This window comes from Haliaeetus leucocephalus, unplaced genomic scaffold, assembly GCF_000737465.1.
Source record: "Haliaeetus leucocephalus isolate CR32 unplaced genomic scaffold, Haliaeetus_leucocephalus-4.0 Scaffold656, whole genome shotgun sequence".
NCBI classification, from domain to species: Eukaryota; Metazoa; Chordata; class Aves; order Accipitriformes; family Accipitridae; genus Haliaeetus; species Haliaeetus leucocephalus.
In genome coordinates, this window is record NW_010973092.1 from 373,410 (window position 1) to 394,372 (window position 20,963).

A 20,963-nucleotide genomic window follows, 5' to 3' on the forward strand; every position below is an offset into this window, starting at 1 on the left:
TGATCTCAATCAAGAACATTATAAAAAAATTGGTGTTAGCAAACAGCATATATTTTGTGATCACAGTTGTGAAAGCCTGGTAAAGGGAGAGGAGAGAGAATGGGGAGCGGCAGCTCTGTTCCATGGGGAAAGAGATACTGAAGAACAAGCACAATCTACTAGGCTAAATACAGATAAACATGCTACAATAACAGTTGCTCTGGGGACAAGAAGTTGAACTGTGTGTGCACAAAGCTTTCTGTAGGCATGCGAGGACACACCTTTGCTGCCATGGATGAAGAAAAGAAATACTACAAGTCATAGTCAGAAGGACACTGAAGTCAAGGGTACATCCACAGAAAATAACTGAAATCTCTGCAACAGACAGTTAAAACATCACAGCGAGCAGAGAATAGGCTCAAAAATCAACCTAAATTGCAGTGTCATTATAGAAGTTTGCCCTGCTGAGCTGAATGCAACTGCAGAGGCAAGCAGAGCTTTTTCCTGTCTGTTTTTTCCCCCTCTTTGGGGAATGCTGACCTACATTTCCATGGCTCTAGTGGTCCCAGCTCCCTCCAGAGTGGCTGTGTCACCCCATTCCTACGAGGCGCAGAGATTCTTGGAAGATGGTGGGAGGTCACTCAAGAGGGTCCGCTGGTGAGGACCGACTGAACGCGGCACCACGCAGCGCTGGCTGGCAGGGCAGCCCTGGAGCCACGGCAGTGCCGGGAGCCTGGCCCTGGCCGGCCGAGCAGGTCCACGGCACATCGGTGGACATGGTGGGACAAAGGAGGGAGGACAGGTCTCTGCATCCGTCTGTGCATGAGGCAACAGCAGGAGAAGCACTGGGAAAGGCAGGAGAGAGGCTACTGCACTTGGAGACAGAAGCAGCTTTGCTGACAGCTCCTAAATAAATAATTAGCTAGCACTTTGAAATTACAGGTCATATGCAAAACTGGTAGAGTCTGGGCTCCGGTGCTGCCAGGCAACCCTAGTCACACACAAGAGCCACAGCAATTCCTCGGGAGCTTCAGCATCTCTATTACAGCCTCTGAAATGATAATGAATTCAGATACGCCTTGTCCCTGCACTGACTTTTTCTCTTCGAGTGCCTTGCTGTAGTTGCTAATGAAGATTTCTCACAACAAGCCAGTTACACGGATTTTAAAAAAAAAAATGAAATGACAAAGTGTTTTTCTAATGAGTTAAAAGCTAATAAATATCAGACAATGCTTCACTGTGAGAGCTTTGCCAGGACAAAAAAATGTGTCTAGAGAGTAATGCTAGAATACAGTTAGAGTTTTGCCTGAGAAAAAGACTAAAGAAAAAATTATAGCAACACCTATAATATACCCAGCCCCAAATCCTCTTTGGAGCTCCCTCCCAGTGTCAAATACTCAAGGAAAAAGAAAATACCTGAATGAAGATTATCTATTCAACTATAATTCATTCTGTTTGCGAGCATACGTTACACACAGCCTGCAATTATATGAGTATTTCCAGTCAAATGATTACATTTTGAGTAAGTTTTAAGCAAGAGCCAAGAAGGTCTTAAAATAAGGTCTGCTAGGCAACTGACCACAAGCAGCACAAAATGTGTCATCCCTGCCAATGCCTTCTAGGGACACCATGAGGTCAGTCAGTCAAAGGAGGTGTTGATCAAACACTAATATACCCCCAGAAATACCGCAGCATCACAGGGTGCCCAGTGCCCTGAAGGTACAAGACACCACTGCTCAAAAAGCAAAAGACAGCAACCAAAGCACGAAAAGATGGTCCCACAGAAAGCAACACAAAATGAGGAGAACAGCAGGCACCTAAACTTTAACTTGGATGTCCCATTTCTGACTCTGCTTTTATGCATATGCATGACCACAAAGCAACTGGCACTTACCATGCTCATCCAGTAAAATGTTGTCAGGCTTGATGTCTCTAAGAGAAAAGGCAGAGAAGGGGAGACAGCCATTAGCCTAGAAAAGTGGCATGAAACAAGGCTGCAAAGACTAGGAAAGCCCAGGCTCTGGAGGACACACTTCCAGAGGCATCATGCCCTAGAAGGTGTCTCTGCTGGGGCATTGTCTCTGATATGCCTAAATTAAACCCTGCAGGAACAAGAGAATGACTAATCAAACAACAGAAGCAGAAGTGGTGGTACAGGGCTATGGCTGTGAAGGCTGCTGTGGGTTGGACTATCAGCACTCAGGTAGTCCACCTACAACGTTAGAGCTTCTTTTTATCTTTTTCCTCCTTTTACTTCTTAATCTGTTTCAATAGTATATTGAGAGCTGTTCCCCATTTACTCAATAAAAATAAAATTATTTTAACACCTTTGTTGTAGAAACAAATGGGTTTCCCACAGTGTTTGTTCCTGAAAAAAAAAACCCAAAACAACAACCCCAAAATAATAATACCTATAGCAATGCTGTAGGGAATGTTTTCTGTTGAAGGGAGAAAGCATACACCTGATACACCTACTGTATTCACCTGAGCAACTTTACAAGACATTACCTGGTTTTAATGAGCTCATTACATCAGTCCCCATTCACCTGTTATCAGCTTGAGCCAGGCACCTGGCAATTTAATGCCCCATAAGGACACCGTCACATACACAAGGCAGGCACACATCCAACAACCCTGCACTGTCCTGATGCTTCCCACCAGGCCCTGGGGTTCAAAGCAAAGAAATGAGCAGGTTTAGGAATTTATCTTTAAAAATGCCATCAGTAAGTTAAAGTTTGAATTCACCTAACCACCTGGAATCAAGAAAAGACAGTATATCTAATTATCATATAATAGCTTACTGTTCTCCAGCATCTTCTCAGCCAAACTACTTCCAGTGGGTTATAAATACCAGCTACCTTCCTTGTGTCATCTCCCATCACACAGGTAAGCACAGGGACAGGCGTCTTTATCAAGAGAGTACGGGGCAGCATCAGGTAAGTGGCCGTAAGTTTTCCCTGTAAGCACAGCAAAACTGTGCCACAGGTGAGAGCCAAACAGTCCAGATGGTCAGAAACACTGTATTTGATAGCAAAAATGGTGATGCCACACTTGGTATTTTTGAGAAAACACTAATTTAAGCAAAAACTTTAAGAAATGCTTCAGCAAAAAGAGTTTGGAAAAAAAGGATTCTTTGAATCCCTTGATACAAAAATATTTTCAGAGTTTTGAAATGAACCACAAAGGTTTTTGTTTCTCATCCAGTTTTCAACCTTTTTTTAATTATTATTTTTTTGTTTCCACCGGGGCCTTTTCTGATCTCACTCAGTCTCCTATGCAGCCTATGGAATTACACCAGCACAGTGAGATCACTCCCAGGATGCAAACAATGAACAGGGATAATTTTGTTTATTGATTATTTGTATATTTATTTTTATAAACTGGTTATAACATTTCCTAGCCTGAAAAAATTAACAAATATTTCCTATTCTTCTACATGTAGGTAGGAAATAATTCCAGCCATCAGTCTGTGTTTGCTGTCTCTGCACAGCTTTGTTCAGACAAAATAAGCAATCGCTCGCCTGTCTCCTAGTGTTCCCAATTACAGATGTTGCAGTGTAATTGATTCAGCTCAGTCACTTTATCAATCTAATACTGTCCCCCTGGGTTACAGTGTTAATTAAACAACTTGCAAATTTTACAGACTGCCATACATGTTTTGTCGTACTCAGTTCACCTTAAACACGTATAGCTGCTTGAAATACACATTGCAGCCTAAACTTTAGCTTCTCCCAGCTATATTTACAAATAACTCTCTGGGAAATCCCAGGAGTTTTGCCCTTTGGCTGTCCTCTTCGTGCCTGCCCTTAGGCTGCAGCCGTAGTGGGACGCCAGCCCACCCCTCGGCGATGCCGACGCCACGCGACTCGGAACGGGGACCGCAGCCCCTGGGCACCCTGCGCTCCCGCAGCTATCGTGTCTTTCCTCATTATGAGGAACAGTCTCCTTCTTGTGCAGACTTGTTCTTGCAGCATCGAATCTTGAAGAACCTCTAGCCCCTTAGTCCTACAAACACTACTACTAATTGTAAGACCTTACTAATAGAGAAGGATTTCTTCCCTGTGCTTCCCTTACACCTGTGCCCCACTCAGTTTGTTCAGGCCAAGCCAAGAGCGTGAGGATTTACCCCTCGCTGCCCCAGACAGCGACAGCTGACTCTGCATTTCACAATGTTTAATTCATGCTCATCCATTATTTGGTGCCGGCGAGCAGGTGCCCAGCGGAGAGGGCCAGCGCAATGCCCCCATCACCGCACACCGGCTTCGAGTCCCAGACCACAGCAGTGCCCACTGGAGCCTGAACGGGGCAGCTGGGATGGCCTGCCTGCCAAGATCAGGTGCATCAGAGTAGAAATCTATGCAGGTATAAACTAAAACAAGCAGCATGAAAGGTGAGACTCCTGAGAAAGTGGGAGCTATCCCCAAGGAGGTCTGGCTCCAACCGCAGTAGAGCAAAACCGCTCTGCGGCTCTCTACAGCTGCAGAGGATGTGCTACGGGCATGGCAAGCATCAGCCTTTCTGCTTTCACATCTTGGAAACGGCAGCCAAATGCTACAGACATGAACAGGCATTAATCTTCATCAGCCCTTCAACAGCATGTTCCTTCCCCTACTAACAACCAGGATCATTTCAATTTTAAATTTTGTACCATGCTTTACTGTTACATGTCACAAGAATGCTCTTCTGGAGTGATGTTTATAAATGAGATAATCTTCTCCCCACCTTTATTAACCCTTTGCTAGTCCCTCCCTGTTCATAGCCCCTGTTAGCAGCTACTAAGTCAAGACCCTTGGACCCCCGAGGTTTGCATTGCCCAGTACCACACTAGGAAACAGCTGCAGATCCGTCCGTCCGGAGCCAAACCTGCCTCTCCAACCAGGGAAAAGCTCTACCTCCTCTGTTATTTTGCAGGTCTTCAAACATGTGGGACAAGCTCAAATATTTTTTCACTGGCCATGAAAAATCTTGGTGGCCAAAAAGAAACTCCTACCACTTCTAGAAAGTGATTTAACCTCATACAGAAGAGAGCCATGTTTGGTCCCATTCCTTGTCTTTCAGGGCAGTACAGAGAGAGGAGCAAAAGAGAGACACCTTCAGGTGTGACAGCAGGGGAATTCTGAATGCTGATGCCTACCCTCCCTGGATCAGGATGGATACTAATGAGCTACAGCTAATTAAACCTATTAGAGACAGCTTTCTGCAGGATCAGCAAACAAATCAAACATGCTATATCATAGCTATCTCAGAGGGAGAAATAAGATGCTCTCTGTTGTATATGAAATGCTCTTCTTTGGGAAGCCTAGTGTTTTACATAAAAGCAAACATATGTGGGAGAATATTTTGTTTAGCTCTTAAGCTTCTATTTGTTCTTTCATGTCAAAGAGGAACAAGTCTGCCCCTACTGCAGTCTACAAGCATCAGTCCACCTGTGAGGTCCCAGCTGACCTGTGGATGATGTGTCTGCTCTGGAGATAGTCAAGGGCCAGCACCAGCTCACAGATGAAGAGTTTCACAGTGCCTTCTTGGAACCGCACGTTTTGCTGGAGATGGTAACGCAGGTCCCCTCCAAGCAACAGGTCTACAACCATGAACATATCTTCTTCATCCTGGAATGAGTACCTAAAATGGCATAAGAGTGGTTCAAGGATAACAATATTGAAAAAAGACAGGCTGTAAAGGGACATATGGTACCTCTGGGAATACTCATCATTTCCTGGAACTTTTTCACTTGGGAAATAATAATTTCCTGACTTTCCCATGCTCCATTTCCCACTGCGACTGAATTCGTATTGTCATACTTGAGATGAAAATAATTTAGCTTCAGATCCATAACAGAGTCAGAGCAGCTTGTATGAACAACTACCAGCAGGCCCACTAGAAGAACAGGAACCCAACATTTTTATGTTGAACTTGTTACTACCAGCCACTTCAAAAACAAAGCCACATCCAACCCCTCCCAAACCCACTACTCTAACGCAGCCTGCTGCCGATTTCCTCCCCCTAAGTGTTGTGAAGGGAGATGGACAGGAGTCTGGCAGGTGGGCACAGCTCTCAGGTGTGTTTATCAAGGGGTGTGAGTGCCAGTGACTGACAGCACAGACCAGTAAGGGCCCAGGAGGTGTGGACCACACATTTTTATTTTGGGGAGGACCTCACCCTAATGCTTGTTTATGGCTTGCTTCCCGAGTCGCCGGGCAGCATACAGCGCGCACCAGCTTCGTCTGCTCAGCAGTTAACAGCTGGTGCCAGCAACTACGAGCTAATGAAAGTGCTCCTCTTACGACGCGCGAGGAGGGAGACGGCACCGCTGCCACCCACAGCACTCCGTCAGGAGAGGCCGGCCGCAGGCTAGAACTAAAACAGCCGCCACTCAGCTGTGGAGTGGTGCAGCTCCAGAAATCACCCACGTCACATCTGTGCTGACACTCTGTGGAAATCGTCCGCAAAGCCTACGCTGCCCCAGCCAACACTCATGTACATGAGATCCCTCCAAGGGATCTCAGAAGATCCCTTCACTTGCTGTGAAGTCCCAGCTGGCTGAGAAATCGGTAACTCAATACAGCAGTGGAAATCCAGCTTGGAGCTCTGGATGAACGCTGTCTGCTCCCCTTGGGGTCCACACTCAGCTCTTCACAGTGGACATTTCATCTCCGAGCACCCAAGGGAACTGGCCATAGGAGCAATGTAGAGAGGAGCCCTAAACCAGCATGCACAGCCCTGCCCAGACTCACAGCCAGTAGATCGTGCACCGGAGGCACTCATAACCAGGCTTTGCGTCTCCTGGCAGCAGCCTGTTAATAAACCCATTTGCTCAACACAACAGGGGATGCAGCTGCTATCTGCTGTTTCTCTTTAAGTGACCTCATTTGATGCAATTGTTTACCAAGTGTCCCTTTGAGACAGTCTAACAATCAGCTATGAGCTTTTTTCTCATGGATTTTTTCTTACTGATACACCGGCTTCTTGATGTGATGAGCAGCACCACGAACCAGAATAATACTCCACAAGAAGCTTATAGTCTGTGTATCATTCAGAGTGCCGGAAAGTTAAAGGCTATACCCGAGGCCAGGGATGACATGATAAGAACAGAAGTAGGGAAACTCAGATGATTTGCTCTGTATAGGTCTATACATAGGCTGTTTAGTTCTCAGCTGCTGAGTGAGTTTTGCCTGGAATTGCTTGTGCAAGTAGAAGAGCAGTTTGGAGATCTGTCCAAAGCTTTGGGAGGTCTAGATGCATGTTCTCATTCATACCCTAGTTAGAACAACACTGAATGGCAATACCATCAAAGTCATGAGAGTTTACCTAACAGCATTCAAGTTACAGGAGACTTCGAAAAGGAACACAAAGTTATTCAAAGATTTGTGATCTTCAACGTGGTTTAGCCTCATTTTTTTCTTTTAGCATTGATAAGTTCTACCTCATTCTAAAAATAAATCCAATATCCAATAAATGTAATTACCTACCATCCCAGAGGAATCCTGTAACTACAGGATATTGGCCACTGCATCACATGGTGCATGAGACCACACCACTTGAAATGTTACTGATGTCCTAACAAAATTAACCTGGCAGACTCTAACAGTAATAGAGTCTTATTTAAAATTCCTTTCTACTGCCCCACTGCAGGAAAATATGCTGAATCAAACAAAGGGGGAAGAATTAATGCATCTTTTATCACTCAGCTGGTCAACCCCATTGCTAATGGTTGAAAAAGGACTATAACCAGAGCACGTACGTTGCATTTATCAGGTAATCTTAAAGGAAAGTGACTCTTTTATGTACACATTCCCCAATAGATATATGGGTTGCTCTAATAAAATTTGAATAGTATTATTTTTCTGTCAGTAAATTCAATGATAAATTGCTTTTATCTTTGCTGATTAGCATCAATTCAGTCAAATAGCAATAAGATATTAAGGCAGGCTGTTTAAAATACAAAATATACCACAAAAATCAGAATCAGGAGGTGATGAGAAGAAAGCACTGCCAAGGCAAACCCTGCAAACAGAGCACTGCTTGGGTATCGATCCCGTGCTGTTGCTGTGTGCTTCTGGGAGCTGCTGTTTGTTGCCAAAAGAGTACTATTAAATAAAACTGGGTTATGGAAACGAGCAATACCTGCCTAGGAAGAAACCACAAGGGAACACACGAATAAACTCTCTTGGACTCATCTCGGGGGGGACAAGGGAGAGAGCTGCTTGTTTAATTAAACAAGATTCCCCTGAAACCAGAGCCCCGCTCAGGGGAACAGACGAGGAGCCCCACAGGACCGGTCCACGGTGCACACACGTGCATTCTCCAGAGCAGTCACAGGTGACAGCTGCCACTCTCCCTGCAGACAGTGCCTCAGGCAGCCCACCCACCGCCACCAAGACACATGTGCCTGGCTCGGTGGGCAGCATGACACCCGTCACCCTGCGGATGGCAACACACCAGCTGCTCCCGAAACTGGCTTGCAGCAGGGAAGTGGGCAAGTCTGGTCTCAAAGATGTCTCTAACTGACAATGCTGACTTAGCCAGTAAGCAAAGGAGCAGTATCTTACCATAAATTAACTAAGAAGGGGTGTTCCAGGCCCTGCATAATCTGCAGCTCCTTGAAAACATTTCTCACTTCATTACGCTCCACGCACTTTTGTTTATTCATGTATTTCATGGCATACATCTTCTTGGTGTCGTTCTTTTGCACAACGCAGACCTAAGTGAGCAAATCAAGGGATGAATCAGAGATGATCTGTCAGCAAATTTAGGCAGGGAAAACATGGTCACACGGGCGTTCTCCAGCGGCTTTAGCAAAGTCCACACTGCCAAGTCACAGCTCCAGGCACTGACGCTGCAACACTGGACATCGCCAGTAAATCTCTGGCCCAGCTTTCAGCCAAAGAAGAAATTTTGCTGGGGGGAAGGTGAGGGGAAGGAATTTATCACCACAAAGATAGCAGATAGGGAATCACACAGAAGTCAACATTTTATTTAATAGCACTGACTAATCTTGGTCACGTCCAACCCTCCCACATCAGTTACTGTTTGGAAGAGTCCTTTTCACCACAGAACTACAGGTTAGAAACTAGGAGCAGCACCTGACCTCCCCCTTCTTGATAAGTTTCATTCATCTCACAATGAACCTTGTGCTTTGTTTGAGGGGTATTGGGGTTTGAATTTTAACCTTTCTTATAGTTATATTTCATCAAATCTAGAAAGAAACGTTGCTTCAATGACAGACTCAGAGTTTGTAAGAGCACAAAACAAAACAGGCTGGTTTTTCAGATTTGTTTCCACAACAGTTTAGGAGCTTGGGATGAATTTGCAAAGTTTCAGTCAACTTTTTTTGTTTCGCCATCAAATAAATCTCTTTGTCTAGAGGTTTTTGTCACACTCTGCACCTAAGGCACGGCTCATTTCTGGCATGAATGTGCCTTTACGTGAAGGGGCACATGACCTTCTAGAATTCTGTTAGCATATACAAGCAGGGAATTCCATAACAGCATAAAAATAAAACATATGACCATAACCTGATGCTTAATAACAGACACTGTGTTTCACAGATAAATATCCTCTTTAAAAAATTGCCAGGCCTTTCTTGTTGATTGTAGTTCTTTAATAAAGATGCATTATGATGTTCAATGTCGATTTGCCGGGAAAGCTTAGAAAATGCTTATCCAGAAACATAATGAAATTCAGCTCATTTGATTTATCAGTTTCTCATTTTAATCTCCAGTAATATAATTTGTGGCTACGGGATGGATGAGGAATCAGGCTCCAATTTCTTCTTGATTACCAGGAGTTGAAGCTCAGGTCAAAGCTCACTGACAATGCAGGGGTTTATTTCTTTACTCTCATTCACCCATTTCTCAATCAGTTACATTTCCAGCTGTCCAAATGGTGATTAACTCACAAAATACTTACTTTTCCGAAGCTGCCCTTCCCAATAGCTCGCAAAATTTCAAAATGGTCGAAGGTGACTGCAAGAAAGAGCAAACATTCAAATATTAGATGGCTGAGCAAACATTTGATATCACATTATTTCTACTTTTTCTCCATAAGGTAAGAGCTGAGAAAAACGAGGGATACCCTAGCAACTTTCTGTTGCTTTTGGAGGTTTGGGTGCTCTTTAAAACTTGTTGTTTAACAGGCTTTTTTTCCTTTGCAGCTCAGCTGCAAAAGCAAGTTCCCTGGGTCAGCCTGTGTCAATGGCAGATCAGGCAAGGAACCCTCAAGTGAATGTTCTCGCTCTGCCCTGCCTGTTAAACATGAAAGCCTTATCTTGTTCCTGCTGAAACCAAACGCAAAGAAGTTCAGTCCATCAAACACTTATACCATGTGAAGACATAAATGGGCAGCTGGATCTTCATAACCTTGTGGTATTCTAGATAACCGTTTGATAACTGTGCGAGATAAACAGAGGACCTGGACACAAGCTTCGCTGCCACTCAGCATCCAAAGGGCTGTTTCAGCTCAGAAGGGAAACGGAAGAGCAGCAGCTTTGCAGACCATGCATTGGAACAGGGAGGGAGGAACATGAACACACATTTCACTTCACCTTCTGGCCTCCAGGTGGAAATGGAGCTGGGAGGTGGACATCTGCACAGCAAGGGAGAATGTTTTGTAAGTGCTAATCTGAAGGACCCTACATATCAAGTGTTTCTGATCAGCCAGGATGAAGCTGCCTGCGTTTCATCTCAGGCAATAAACAGATCCAGAGAAACAGCAAATCAAATTACTGTACAGCAAACACAGGTTAACTGCACTGGGTTCAAACCCTGCTGCCGATTGCTGGGTAAGGCACCATAGCAATGATTACCGAGTTGAACGCTCTGAATCCTGCTAACGCTCCCCCAAGATGCTGGTGCAGCAGGGCTGTGCCCAGCAGCCGTCAGCTAAGGGAAGGTCGCGCTCAGGGATACGCTCCTTAACCAGCGACTGCCAGCTGAACCAAACCGCACCGAGACCCTCATTCAAGGCATCAGAGAAAGGCTTCTGATAGATTTATAATAACTCATCAGCTTTAATTAGTGTGACCCCTGGAACTGAGAAATACCACCGATGTGATGGGCTTGAAATCGCAGAGTTCATTTGCCTCATGCCCCTCTTATTTCGCCACTGGCAGGAGTCAGGGCTGCCTGCAGCCAGCACGAGGCCGCAAGGGAGGGATGTCCCCGGCATGGGGACCACGGGAACTGGTGAACACCGAGTCCACCTCTGCCTTGGGACACCCCCTTTCCCTGCTGAGGCTGACCACCACCAGCTCCTTTAAGGACCATGTCCGAAGGCAACCAGCTGCACTGCTCTCGGTGCCGGTGCCCGGGTCTGGCGGGCAGGTTCGCCTCTGGGAAACACCTGTCCTTTGTGACCCCCAACCTCCCAGCCTTGGGGCTGTTACTGCCATTACCCTGCGTTAGCACAAACAGCGGGATGTTCTGCCACCAGACAAGACTTCACACCACCTCCAGCACTTCGCGAAACAAGACAAAAACCTCAAGGCCTCTTCCCCTTCCAGCTTCAAGTGAAATGAGAATGAAGGCACTTGCTGTACAAAGAAACATGGCTCTGCTGCACTTGTCTGCTGACAGCAGCCTCAGGCACTCACCCGTAGGTGCCTTTCCAGCTGCAGTCAGCAGGTCCAGGCTGGGAAACCACAGGCTGGGCTGGGCTACCAAAGCTGACCTGGTGCTCCCCTGCGGGCTGCTGATGGCATCCTTCTGAGGCGCAGGCTCCAAGCGGATGTCTGGCATGAAAGCCCTGCCCAGTAGCTCCATCGGGTGCCCTGGTGTTGCCCTCCCAGGCTGACCTGAAATACTTCAATTATGTTCACACCATCCCCAAGCAGACAGGTCAGAGCGTGCCGAGCCCCTGGCCCCCTCGCTCTGCCATGGTCCACCACTCCGGCTCCAGGCTCCGGCTCCAGCAGAGCTGGAGGACTGGGCTGTAGCCTGCTCAAATCTTCCCAGACACAACTGTAACATATCAGAGAGCTCAGACGCACGCAGACTGTGGCCATGCCAGGCGCCAAAGCCAGTACTGGACCTGTGCACCGAGCATCTGGGGAGCAAACGAACAGGCGCAGTCAGTTTGAAGTCCTGTTTTCAGAGAAACACTGGCATGTGAGCAGCTTGTGCTTCAGGCTACAGAGGTTTCCGTCTGGGCTTTCTGACACCACAGGTTGTCTTGAAAAGTGCAGCTCTCAACATAATTGTCATCTGCTGCTTTCTTCATTAACTGAACTGAATGGCACAGAAACCAAGAGGCATTTGTCCCCAAAGCTTTTTATCAGATGGGATTGCCAGCAAGGAAGCTGTTGTTTATCGCTCTGCCACAGCAATAGACAAATCCTCCATGTTACAGACTTGTGCATGATACTGGTCAGAAATAAACCCCTTTTCCTCGGGACACATCCTGCCTCTAAGCTAATACCAGGATAACAGGACAGACACTTGCTAGATTCTTGCCATCACACAGCTATAGGGAAGTGTACTCATACTTTGCTAGTGGATGTTTGGGTTTTTTTAATGTAACACATGTATTTTCCAAAGAAATTAAGCAGGTAGACTGGGTTTCATTCAACATAAACATGAGGGTCACCAAACTGCCTCAGCCATATGGGCCAATGACCCTGCCCAAACTTCCTCCCCCAGAAAGGTGAAAACAGCCACTGCATAGCTGGCCAAGAGTGTAATACCTGCTGGGTAACCCATTCTCAGAATAATTTTTTAAAACAGGCCACTAAATTTATAAAATTTGTCCTTTTCATTGCCATTATCTTTTCAGGTAGAATGCCACAATCTAACCAAAGCAAAGTTTATCATTTCCAGCTATAGCACTTGGAAAAAAGACCAGGTTTTAGGCACAAAAGCCCTTTTTCAAACCTGGAACAGCTGCAAAAATCAGAGCTAAATACAAGTTGATAATGATGGAGTTTAACTGGATTTGTTTACCAGTTAGTTAGACCATCTGAGAGAAGGGTAGTGGATACCTGCAGAATAAAAAGGGAGAGTGAAGATGCTTATCACCTGCAGGGAAAAATGAGAGGGGAAAGAAACCCTCTGTGCCCGCTACGGAGAAGTTAGCTACAGGAGCTACGTGCTGTACAATGCAGCCCACGACGGCAGGGAAAGGGGAGTCTCAGGTCCCAGGCGCTTGGATCCCATGTGGGGCTCTGCAAGAGTGGGGCAGACCACAAAACGCAGGGGTCCAGCCAGACGTTAACATCTGGAACAGCTGCAAATCCAGAGGAGTTAAGCCGGCAGCCAGATTTTGCATGTTAACACCCTCTATCCCTATTGTCTTTTAATAGGAATGCTTTCATGAACATGTTAACACCCTCTACCTCCTTCTCTTATGTCTTAAAAGACATATTAATGTTTTAATTAACATTTTAAACACGGGTCTATAACTGAGCTAGTCGTAAGAAAGCTAAATTGCATACTTTTTATTTAAGACTCTCTAACTAGGTACGATCACATTTTAACCCCTCTCTGTTTTAGCTTTCCTACCATCCCCAATTTTCACAGTGAGCCCATCCAGAGTCTTGCTTCCAAAGAGTACAGAAATCCGTGGTGTCCAAATCAAGACACCAAACACATGCTCTTCATCCTGAATCCATATCTACAGATTTGACAAGCCTCATTTCACTGCCTGATGGCATCTAAAACAATGAAAAAGCCAAAACATTTGCCCTTCAGAGACAAAATTCATGTGATATGCCAAGTCAGACAAATTATGTTTAAGAGATGTCAAGGAAGATAATACAGTTGCTCTAAAGAAGCAATTGAAGCATAAGCATGAAATAGCATTTTGAAAGCAGGGGCTGTATTTCTAAACAGGTTCAAGGAACAGTATTTAGATAAAAAAATACAGAACCTAACCAGGCACAGAAAACATCCTTATCAGAGACAAGTCAACATTGCCAAAGCCCCCAGACTCCATCTGCCAAATGGAAGTCAATGCTTCGGGGGGCTCAGGTCCTCCCATCCCCATCGCCCACCACAGTACAGCTAGCACAACACTGCACGGTCTGTTATGACTCGTCTTCCTTTTGTCACTGTAATTTCCCCCATTTTCAGTATATTTCCTTCCTCCCTTCCTTCTCTGCTCTGCAGCATCAGGAAAACAAGTGCTACCACAGGATCAGGAATGATAACGCAAGTCCCTCAGTATCAGGGAGCTGAACTCAGTGCAGATCCAGGCAGAGGAACAAAGATACGTCTAACACTCTTAGTCCCAGGGCAATTTAAAGACAGAACAGCTGATGGTGGGCTAGAGAGGACACTGGAAAAAGGACCACAGAATGATGTATGTCCATCTCACCCAGCCATTGTCCTCACCTACTATCTATTTCTGCTTCACCTTCCCACAGATTTGGCCAGCTGGGGAGAATATCTGGCTGCCATCCTCTGGGATGCTTTCCACACCCTTTTGCCCAGAAGCAGCACAAACAAAATCCAGCTTTTAATATGGTCTAATCCTAACTACACCGGGAGTTGAGATCACCTTGCAGCACTGAACCTTCTGTCTGGTTATTACATTTTCTTTTCATCTCACTAGCTTATTATCCACCACTGTGCCTACTCAGAGGAAACACTGAGAGAAAAATAATACTGTCATCCCACTTCTGCCGAAGGCAAATAAAGCCCCTTTGAGAAGTCCATCTTAAAAAAAAAAAAAAAAAAAAAAAAAAAAATCATGGTGCCACAGAAAATAGTCAAATTATAGCAACAGCAATTTGGAAAAATATGAAAAAGGCATTATATGTGCATATCAAAGGACGCCGCGAGCTCAAGCAAGGCGTAAGCCCTACTGTCCTGTTGCGTGCCACCTGTCTCTGCATGGCAGAAGGTGGCCCAAGCTCCGCAGAGCGAATGGCCAAGGTGTGGGAGGAGAAGGGAGCCCACTGCTGAAGGAGGAGGCACAGGAAAGTGAAGTAATTTGCCCAAGGCTATTCAGAAAAATATGGCACACTGTAAACCCAGGTGTTTTCACCCTTGAGTTAGCTCCTTAATAACCCTGTTTTGCAAAATGTTTCACCTTGTTGTCTGAGTATTCTCCAAGACTTTTTTTTATTTTTAAGTAGTAAAAGAAGTACATTCTCAATTACATTGAGAAGTAATGAGAGAAACGAAATCATTGAATGTTACAGCACAGTTCTCTGAGAAGCAGACCCAATTCTTGGGTGCAATGGCAAAACACTCTTTAGACTGGGATGTTTCCTCATCCCCCGGCAGTGGGTCCCAGCGATGCCCCCAGGGAGCAGCATCTGGCAGACAACTGCCCGACCGGGGGGTGCAGCTGCAGCACTGAACTGCCAGAGGTGCAATCTGAGCACTTACACCACTCACACTGTTGCTGTTTATATTTACACCGGTCCCAAAGGAAAAGTCTCTCTATGGCACAGCCCAAGAGCTGGGACGGCTCTCCACCAGCCGCAGCCCAGTGAAGTGACCTGCCAGCATCACGGAGCCAAAGACCCGCTGTGCTGCCTCCTGCTGTACCCAGCAGCTCTTAATTCATTTCAGTTGGAATTAGAATAAGGAGAAGATTGTGACATCTAAGGTGATACAGTCTCTGGTCACAGATTTGCCAAGGTAATGGAAAAGTTAATAGAGGACATCCCCACTTCAGCTAGGTTTCTCTTCCCCCGGTACATTAAACTACGACTAATTAGAGAAAAATATGTGCTACCACTTTTTAAATTTGGGCAGGGCCATGAAAGCACAACTGCACTGGTCTGGGCACTGTATCTGGGCACAGGGGTGACCCCTGAGCCTACCGAAACTCAACAGAGCAACACTGAACCCCTTGAGATGGTCGGGACTGGGCCCCTCCCTTGACTTGCCAGCACTACGCACAACCGCACCGAGCACGGGGTATGGCATTTCACACTGGGAAAGCCCAGTGCCCTTTGTCACAGAGCTAACAGGGGCTTCACAAGCTGTCAAGTTTTGTTTGCTGAAACCAAGCCCTTCCCAAGCACAGAACTGGCTCTCATTAAGAAATCACCTGTCTGAGAAGATTTACTGCCCCAAGGACAGTCACCCTGCACAGGTCACTGCATTGCTTGGGGTGTTATTTATTTCTCAGTCACAGGAGCTGATACCACACGAAGCATGTCGAACCCAGAGAAAGACTCAACAGAGAGACCAGCCACACCAAGGAAAATTCAATTTGTTACAGTCAATCTCACAGCCCGGACATATCACCCCAAGGAAGGTGATCAGGAATGTGAAAAGTACTAGTCATCCTGAGCTAGCACAAGCAGTTATTTATGAGGGATGCCAATACTGAGCATTTAGATGCACCAGGAATAAAATCTCCAGGAAAACCTCACAGCACGGACCTCTTTTGCACTAAAGTAACTGGAAAAAAATACGAAAACCAAAGAAAATTCACAAGCAGTTGCATTAATAATTTGGGAACCACAGCCAGTTTAGCCCAACAGCCACACACATGCAGCTGGCATTGCATTGCAGGCACAGCAGCGCAGCGCGCAAGGACGGAGCAATTCTCCGGCTCCCCTTGCGCCTGGAGGGTGACAGCAGCAAACGCAGACCCCACAGTGCGAAATCTTCTCTGCAGGATGACAAACCGAGGCGCACAGGGAAGGGCCGGATCACAGCAGGGTGGTTCAGGATAGCAAGGGGAACACGCTGCTGTGCAGAATGACTCTTCCCTTCCCCAAGCAGCTGTGCACATCAGCAGCTGCGCACAGAGACCAGACTGCAGGATGGCCACAGCCTGGGGCAGGAGGCTTTCATGCTATGAGCACTAACGGCACTGCTTGGGATACAATCACTGCATTTCCAGAATGAAAGTGCGTTCCTCCAAGACCTCTTTCCTCAAGGAGCTGAGTGAGAAAGACCAGGTTTCAGCCAATGTCCCCTCCTTTTCCCCTGACTTCCCCACTAATCAGGATTACGTCCTCCCTGACTGGAGTTCTTACCTTTGGGACAGCAGTTTATGAGTCTTCTAGGTTCTTGTATATTTTACTTTTATTCATATGTATTTGTATTTATCTACATACGCATTTTATGATTGTACTCAGGTGAAAGCCCATATGGCAGTTAGCAAGCTGACTCATGCAACAGGAAATAGATTTATGGAACAATCTTTTAATGACTGTCTCTATAATCTTGGCAGCATAGTGACACTGGCCTCCAACACTGCTCTCAGCAATGTATTCTCCTTTTCCAGCTGAGCAAGCCTGTGTGCTGGTCTCCCAGTGCCAACAGGTAGAGCTACCCAGCTGGGCAGTCACCAGGACCCTCCACCTCTGCTGCTGCTGACTGGGTCTCTCTCAGTGCCCAAAAGCAGGGATGGGAGCACGCATCACTCAAGCCATCTTCCCACCACACATGATACCAGTCCTTCTTGTGCTGCGATCTCCAGAACAAGCCTCCCCTGCCCCCAGAACAGCAGCGTTTCTTCCCTGCCTTTGAAGCGCCCAGCAGTGTCCCGGAGACATCTCAAAGCCAAACCTCTGCCAACAGTCATTCTCCCAGTGCCCGGCCGCAGAGAGGGGAGGTGAAAGGACCAGCTGACACCTGACCACAGCTCTGCAGGAGAGCAAAGGCACGCTGCTGCTGCAGACCTTGACACACCTTTGCTTAACCAAGATGTCTGGGTGTTTGCAACCCCAGCACCGGAGCTGGCGGCAACTCTCAGAGTCACAGTCTCTGCACTGGTGGACTCTGCAGTCCCAGACAACAACTAGGAAAAGTTCTTACCGTCTTCATTTTCATTGAAGGGTGGTGACTTGCTGGAGGTGTTTGCTCCCATGGTGCGTTCAGCCCCAGCTCAGCTCTCTCCACTTCTCCAAGTTACGTTATCACCCTCGAAGCTGGTGCCCCCAGGATGGTGTTACCCACGGATCGCTCCCAGTAGACCTGGGCAATGTTCTGCTGGTACACCCTGGAGAAGGCAGAAGGCAAAAAAATCATCATCATTCAGGATTAAGAAGCATTTTGCAGCTTGCAGATTTCTCACTGGAGGTTCACTGCTCTGGAGGCAAAACTGAGTATCAGGGAGAGAGCACATTATAATGGAGTTTACTAAGGAAACCCAGTAACATCATAACGTTGTAACCTAGACCAGGACTACTGCCCACTAAGGGAAGTGCAGAAACAGACCAAAAGATTGGAGGATCTGGCTCATGTTTGCTGCATCATCCAACACATTATATTTTGTAGCTCCAATGATGACTAATTTTAGTGAGGTCAATATCCAAAATAAACGGACATAGTGACTTGGCTAGATAAAATCAGAAAGGCACTTTTGACTACTAAGGTCATGTGGAAGTGTAAAAGCTATGTAAGAAGAAATTCAGTGTTGACCTTTTGATTTAAGCTGTTACAGAAGTCTTTCATTTGGGACAAAATCATACCTTTTTTTCTTAAATGAAAAATTTCATGGAAAAATCAAGGTGTAGTTACCATTCAGTTTCTTCAAAAAAATTTTTGGATATGAACTATGAGCAAAAAAGAAAACCTTCTGATTTATGGTTCAGTGCTGGCTGCAGTGACTGGTTTTCCTCTTACCCTGCAGAAAGACAGGTCTGTTCATTAGCAGACAACCCAGGTTTTAATTTTCCAATTCTCCCCCGAACATGTATGTGTATACTGGAGCATATGATTCTATATAGTTTAGTGGCACTCAAGGTAGCTTGAATGATCTTATATGGGTACAATAACAATTTTATTTTTAACAGGTTTACATGGAAAGCACCTTTATAAGCTTATTTGATACTGACAACCCTGTGAAACACACATTTATTTCCTGTTGGAAGTACAAAGCCCCAAAAGAATAAAATGAGGGACCAACAGTACAGCACAATCTGGACTTTGCCCAGCCTGGAGTGTTCTTCAGGCATTTGTATTTTCATTGAACGTTTAAGGATGCAATGTAGCCTTACTCATTTTTCTCAGATCTACACTCTGGAAACACAGCTACTGAGTAGCTTCACTTTTTTACTTTAAGGTAATAAAATCATGTTATTGAAGCAGAAAAGGGAGGAATCATAAAAAAAAAAAAGTTGGAGAAAAGAGAACTACTGGGACAGCCTTGGGAACTGGGACTGCCCTGGGATGCTGTGGGTTCCCCGCACCAGCACATGCAGCTCCTTCTCTCCATCTACCTTTATCTCCACTACTCAGTCAAGAACTCAGCTCTAACCTCCTGCCCTGGGTCAGGATGATTACCTTAAAGCAACTGCCAAAGCTTGCCTGAAGTTTAAAAGCAACCCCTAAATTTGGGTGTCTTCCTGAACTGGGCTGCAGTGGTGCAAAATTCATCCCCAATACGATGATCCTGGGAATCCAACTGTGGATCAAACTGCAGCAACTGCCAAAGCGATGTATGGCTGACTGCAACGGTACCCATTCTCCCCACATCAGCTGGAGTTGAGAGGTCTCCCAGCACTCCCCAGAACCGCTCCCAGCACTACCAAGCAGCATCCAGAACGGATCAGAGGCAGCACACAAGGCACTCACCCTCCAAGGCGTTTTACAATCTCAACTGCAACCCACCCACGCTGCTGCTGTGGTTCACGTAGATCTCACTATTCCCAGCAAAGAGCAGGGGAGTTTGCAATTCTCAAAAGGCCAAAAAACCGCAGTGCAAACTATTAAAAAACCTAAAATCTTGATTTCTCATCTCAGAGAACTGAAACAAGATCCAACAATAAAACAAATGAAGCAGCAAATGTTTGCGATCTCTGCCGGTGCCTCTGAAGGGAACAGATTGAGCCTTCAGTTAGAAACAAAGCCACACCAGCACCTCTTTTCAAACCCAAAACCTACTCTTTAGAGGAAAAATACACCTTCAGATGTAATAGCCATAAGCAAGGTTTGCATACTGATGCTTCTACATCACAGTGATCTTATTGGTGTCAACCAAGGTCAGCGGCTCAAGGAAATTTTCTTGTATAGGAGTCTGTAGCTTAATTTATTTTTGACAACACGTCAATACATGAAAGCTATGAGGAAGGAGCATGGATATTGCTTGAAGTTAAGCTAGTCTGAGTGATAATTACTTGGATTTGTATCTTTATAAAGTGTACCGAGGGTATGGTAATGATACATCTTTCCCCATTTCACACTGCAAAGTCACAGAATTATTAAAATCATTACTTTCCCTCGGGCCAAGACGACTAACGCTTCCACATTAACTTCATGCTCGGTCAGACCACTCGTTGCTCCACGAGCAGCGTGGCAGCAGCTCCACTCCTCAGTGGTCCCGGGGTCTCATCAGCCAGCCTGGCAGCCCCAGCAGAAATTTTCTATGGGCGTGAGAAAGCAGCTGCTTGGGAATGCCCAGGCTCCCACCTATAGCACACCTTCACATTGCCAAGCATATTTTTTCCTCAACAGATGAACGCAAAACCAAAGCAAAGCGGAGGAAATGTAACCACTAGAGTGCCATCGCCGCGGTTTTACACTTACCCTGCAAGCAGGCTGCGCTCTCTGATGAGGAAAAGAGCTCAGCAGGACCAAGGAGAGAGTTAGACGTTTCTACAGAAGGCCAGCAGCCAGTTGCGCTGTTAGAATTATCACTGATGGGCGACTACCGAGCCTCCTCGGAAGAGGACCACTAACTCGGAGGGGCTCACGAACAATTTCTCTTACCACCTCTTCGTTGCTTCAGCACTGCTCAGGGGCGGGGTGCCGCTGCTGTTGCGTTGAACAACCGAAACCGGGCAGTAATACGGCAATGCAGGACATTATCCCAGCACTCCTCTCCCAGAGAAACCAAAGCCTGTTCCGAACTCTTCCGCAGCCCCAGGGAAGCTCAGGAAGGACGAGAGCAGGTACCAGCGGTGCCACCTTCGGTTCTGGCCCCGCGGGAGCCCTTCCTCTGCCAGCGCGGCCGGGCGGCTTCCCAGCCCGAAAACGCTCGCCCTGCTGCAGGCAGGGACGAAGGGATCGCCTGCAAACCCCGCGGACTCCAAGCGGCCGCCAACGGCGAGCACCCCCCCCTCCCCTCCCCGCCCCGCCCGG

The 20,963-nt window shown here is 46.4% G+C and overlaps 1 protein-coding gene across 1 annotated transcript in view; it reads right to left on the reverse strand.

Moving 5' to 3' along the window:
* Positions 1-17,748, reverse strand: part of STK32A (serine/threonine kinase 32A) — a 31,309-nt gene extending 13,561 nt beyond the window's left edge. Inside the window, exons 1-5 of the mRNA XM_010578767.1 lie at positions 17,697-17,748; positions 9,886-9,941; positions 8,526-8,677; positions 5,425-5,598; positions 1,874-1,911 (exon numbers count right to left, since the gene is read on the reverse strand). Coding sequence (XP_010577069.1) covers positions 1,874-1,911; positions 5,425-5,598; positions 8,526-8,677; positions 9,886-9,941; positions 17,697-17,748 — 472 coding nt within the window. The remainder of the gene's footprint in view (positions 1-1,873; positions 1,912-5,424; positions 5,599-8,525; positions 8,678-9,885; positions 9,942-17,696) is intronic.
* Between the last annotated feature and the right edge of the window lie 3,215 nt (positions 17,749-20,963).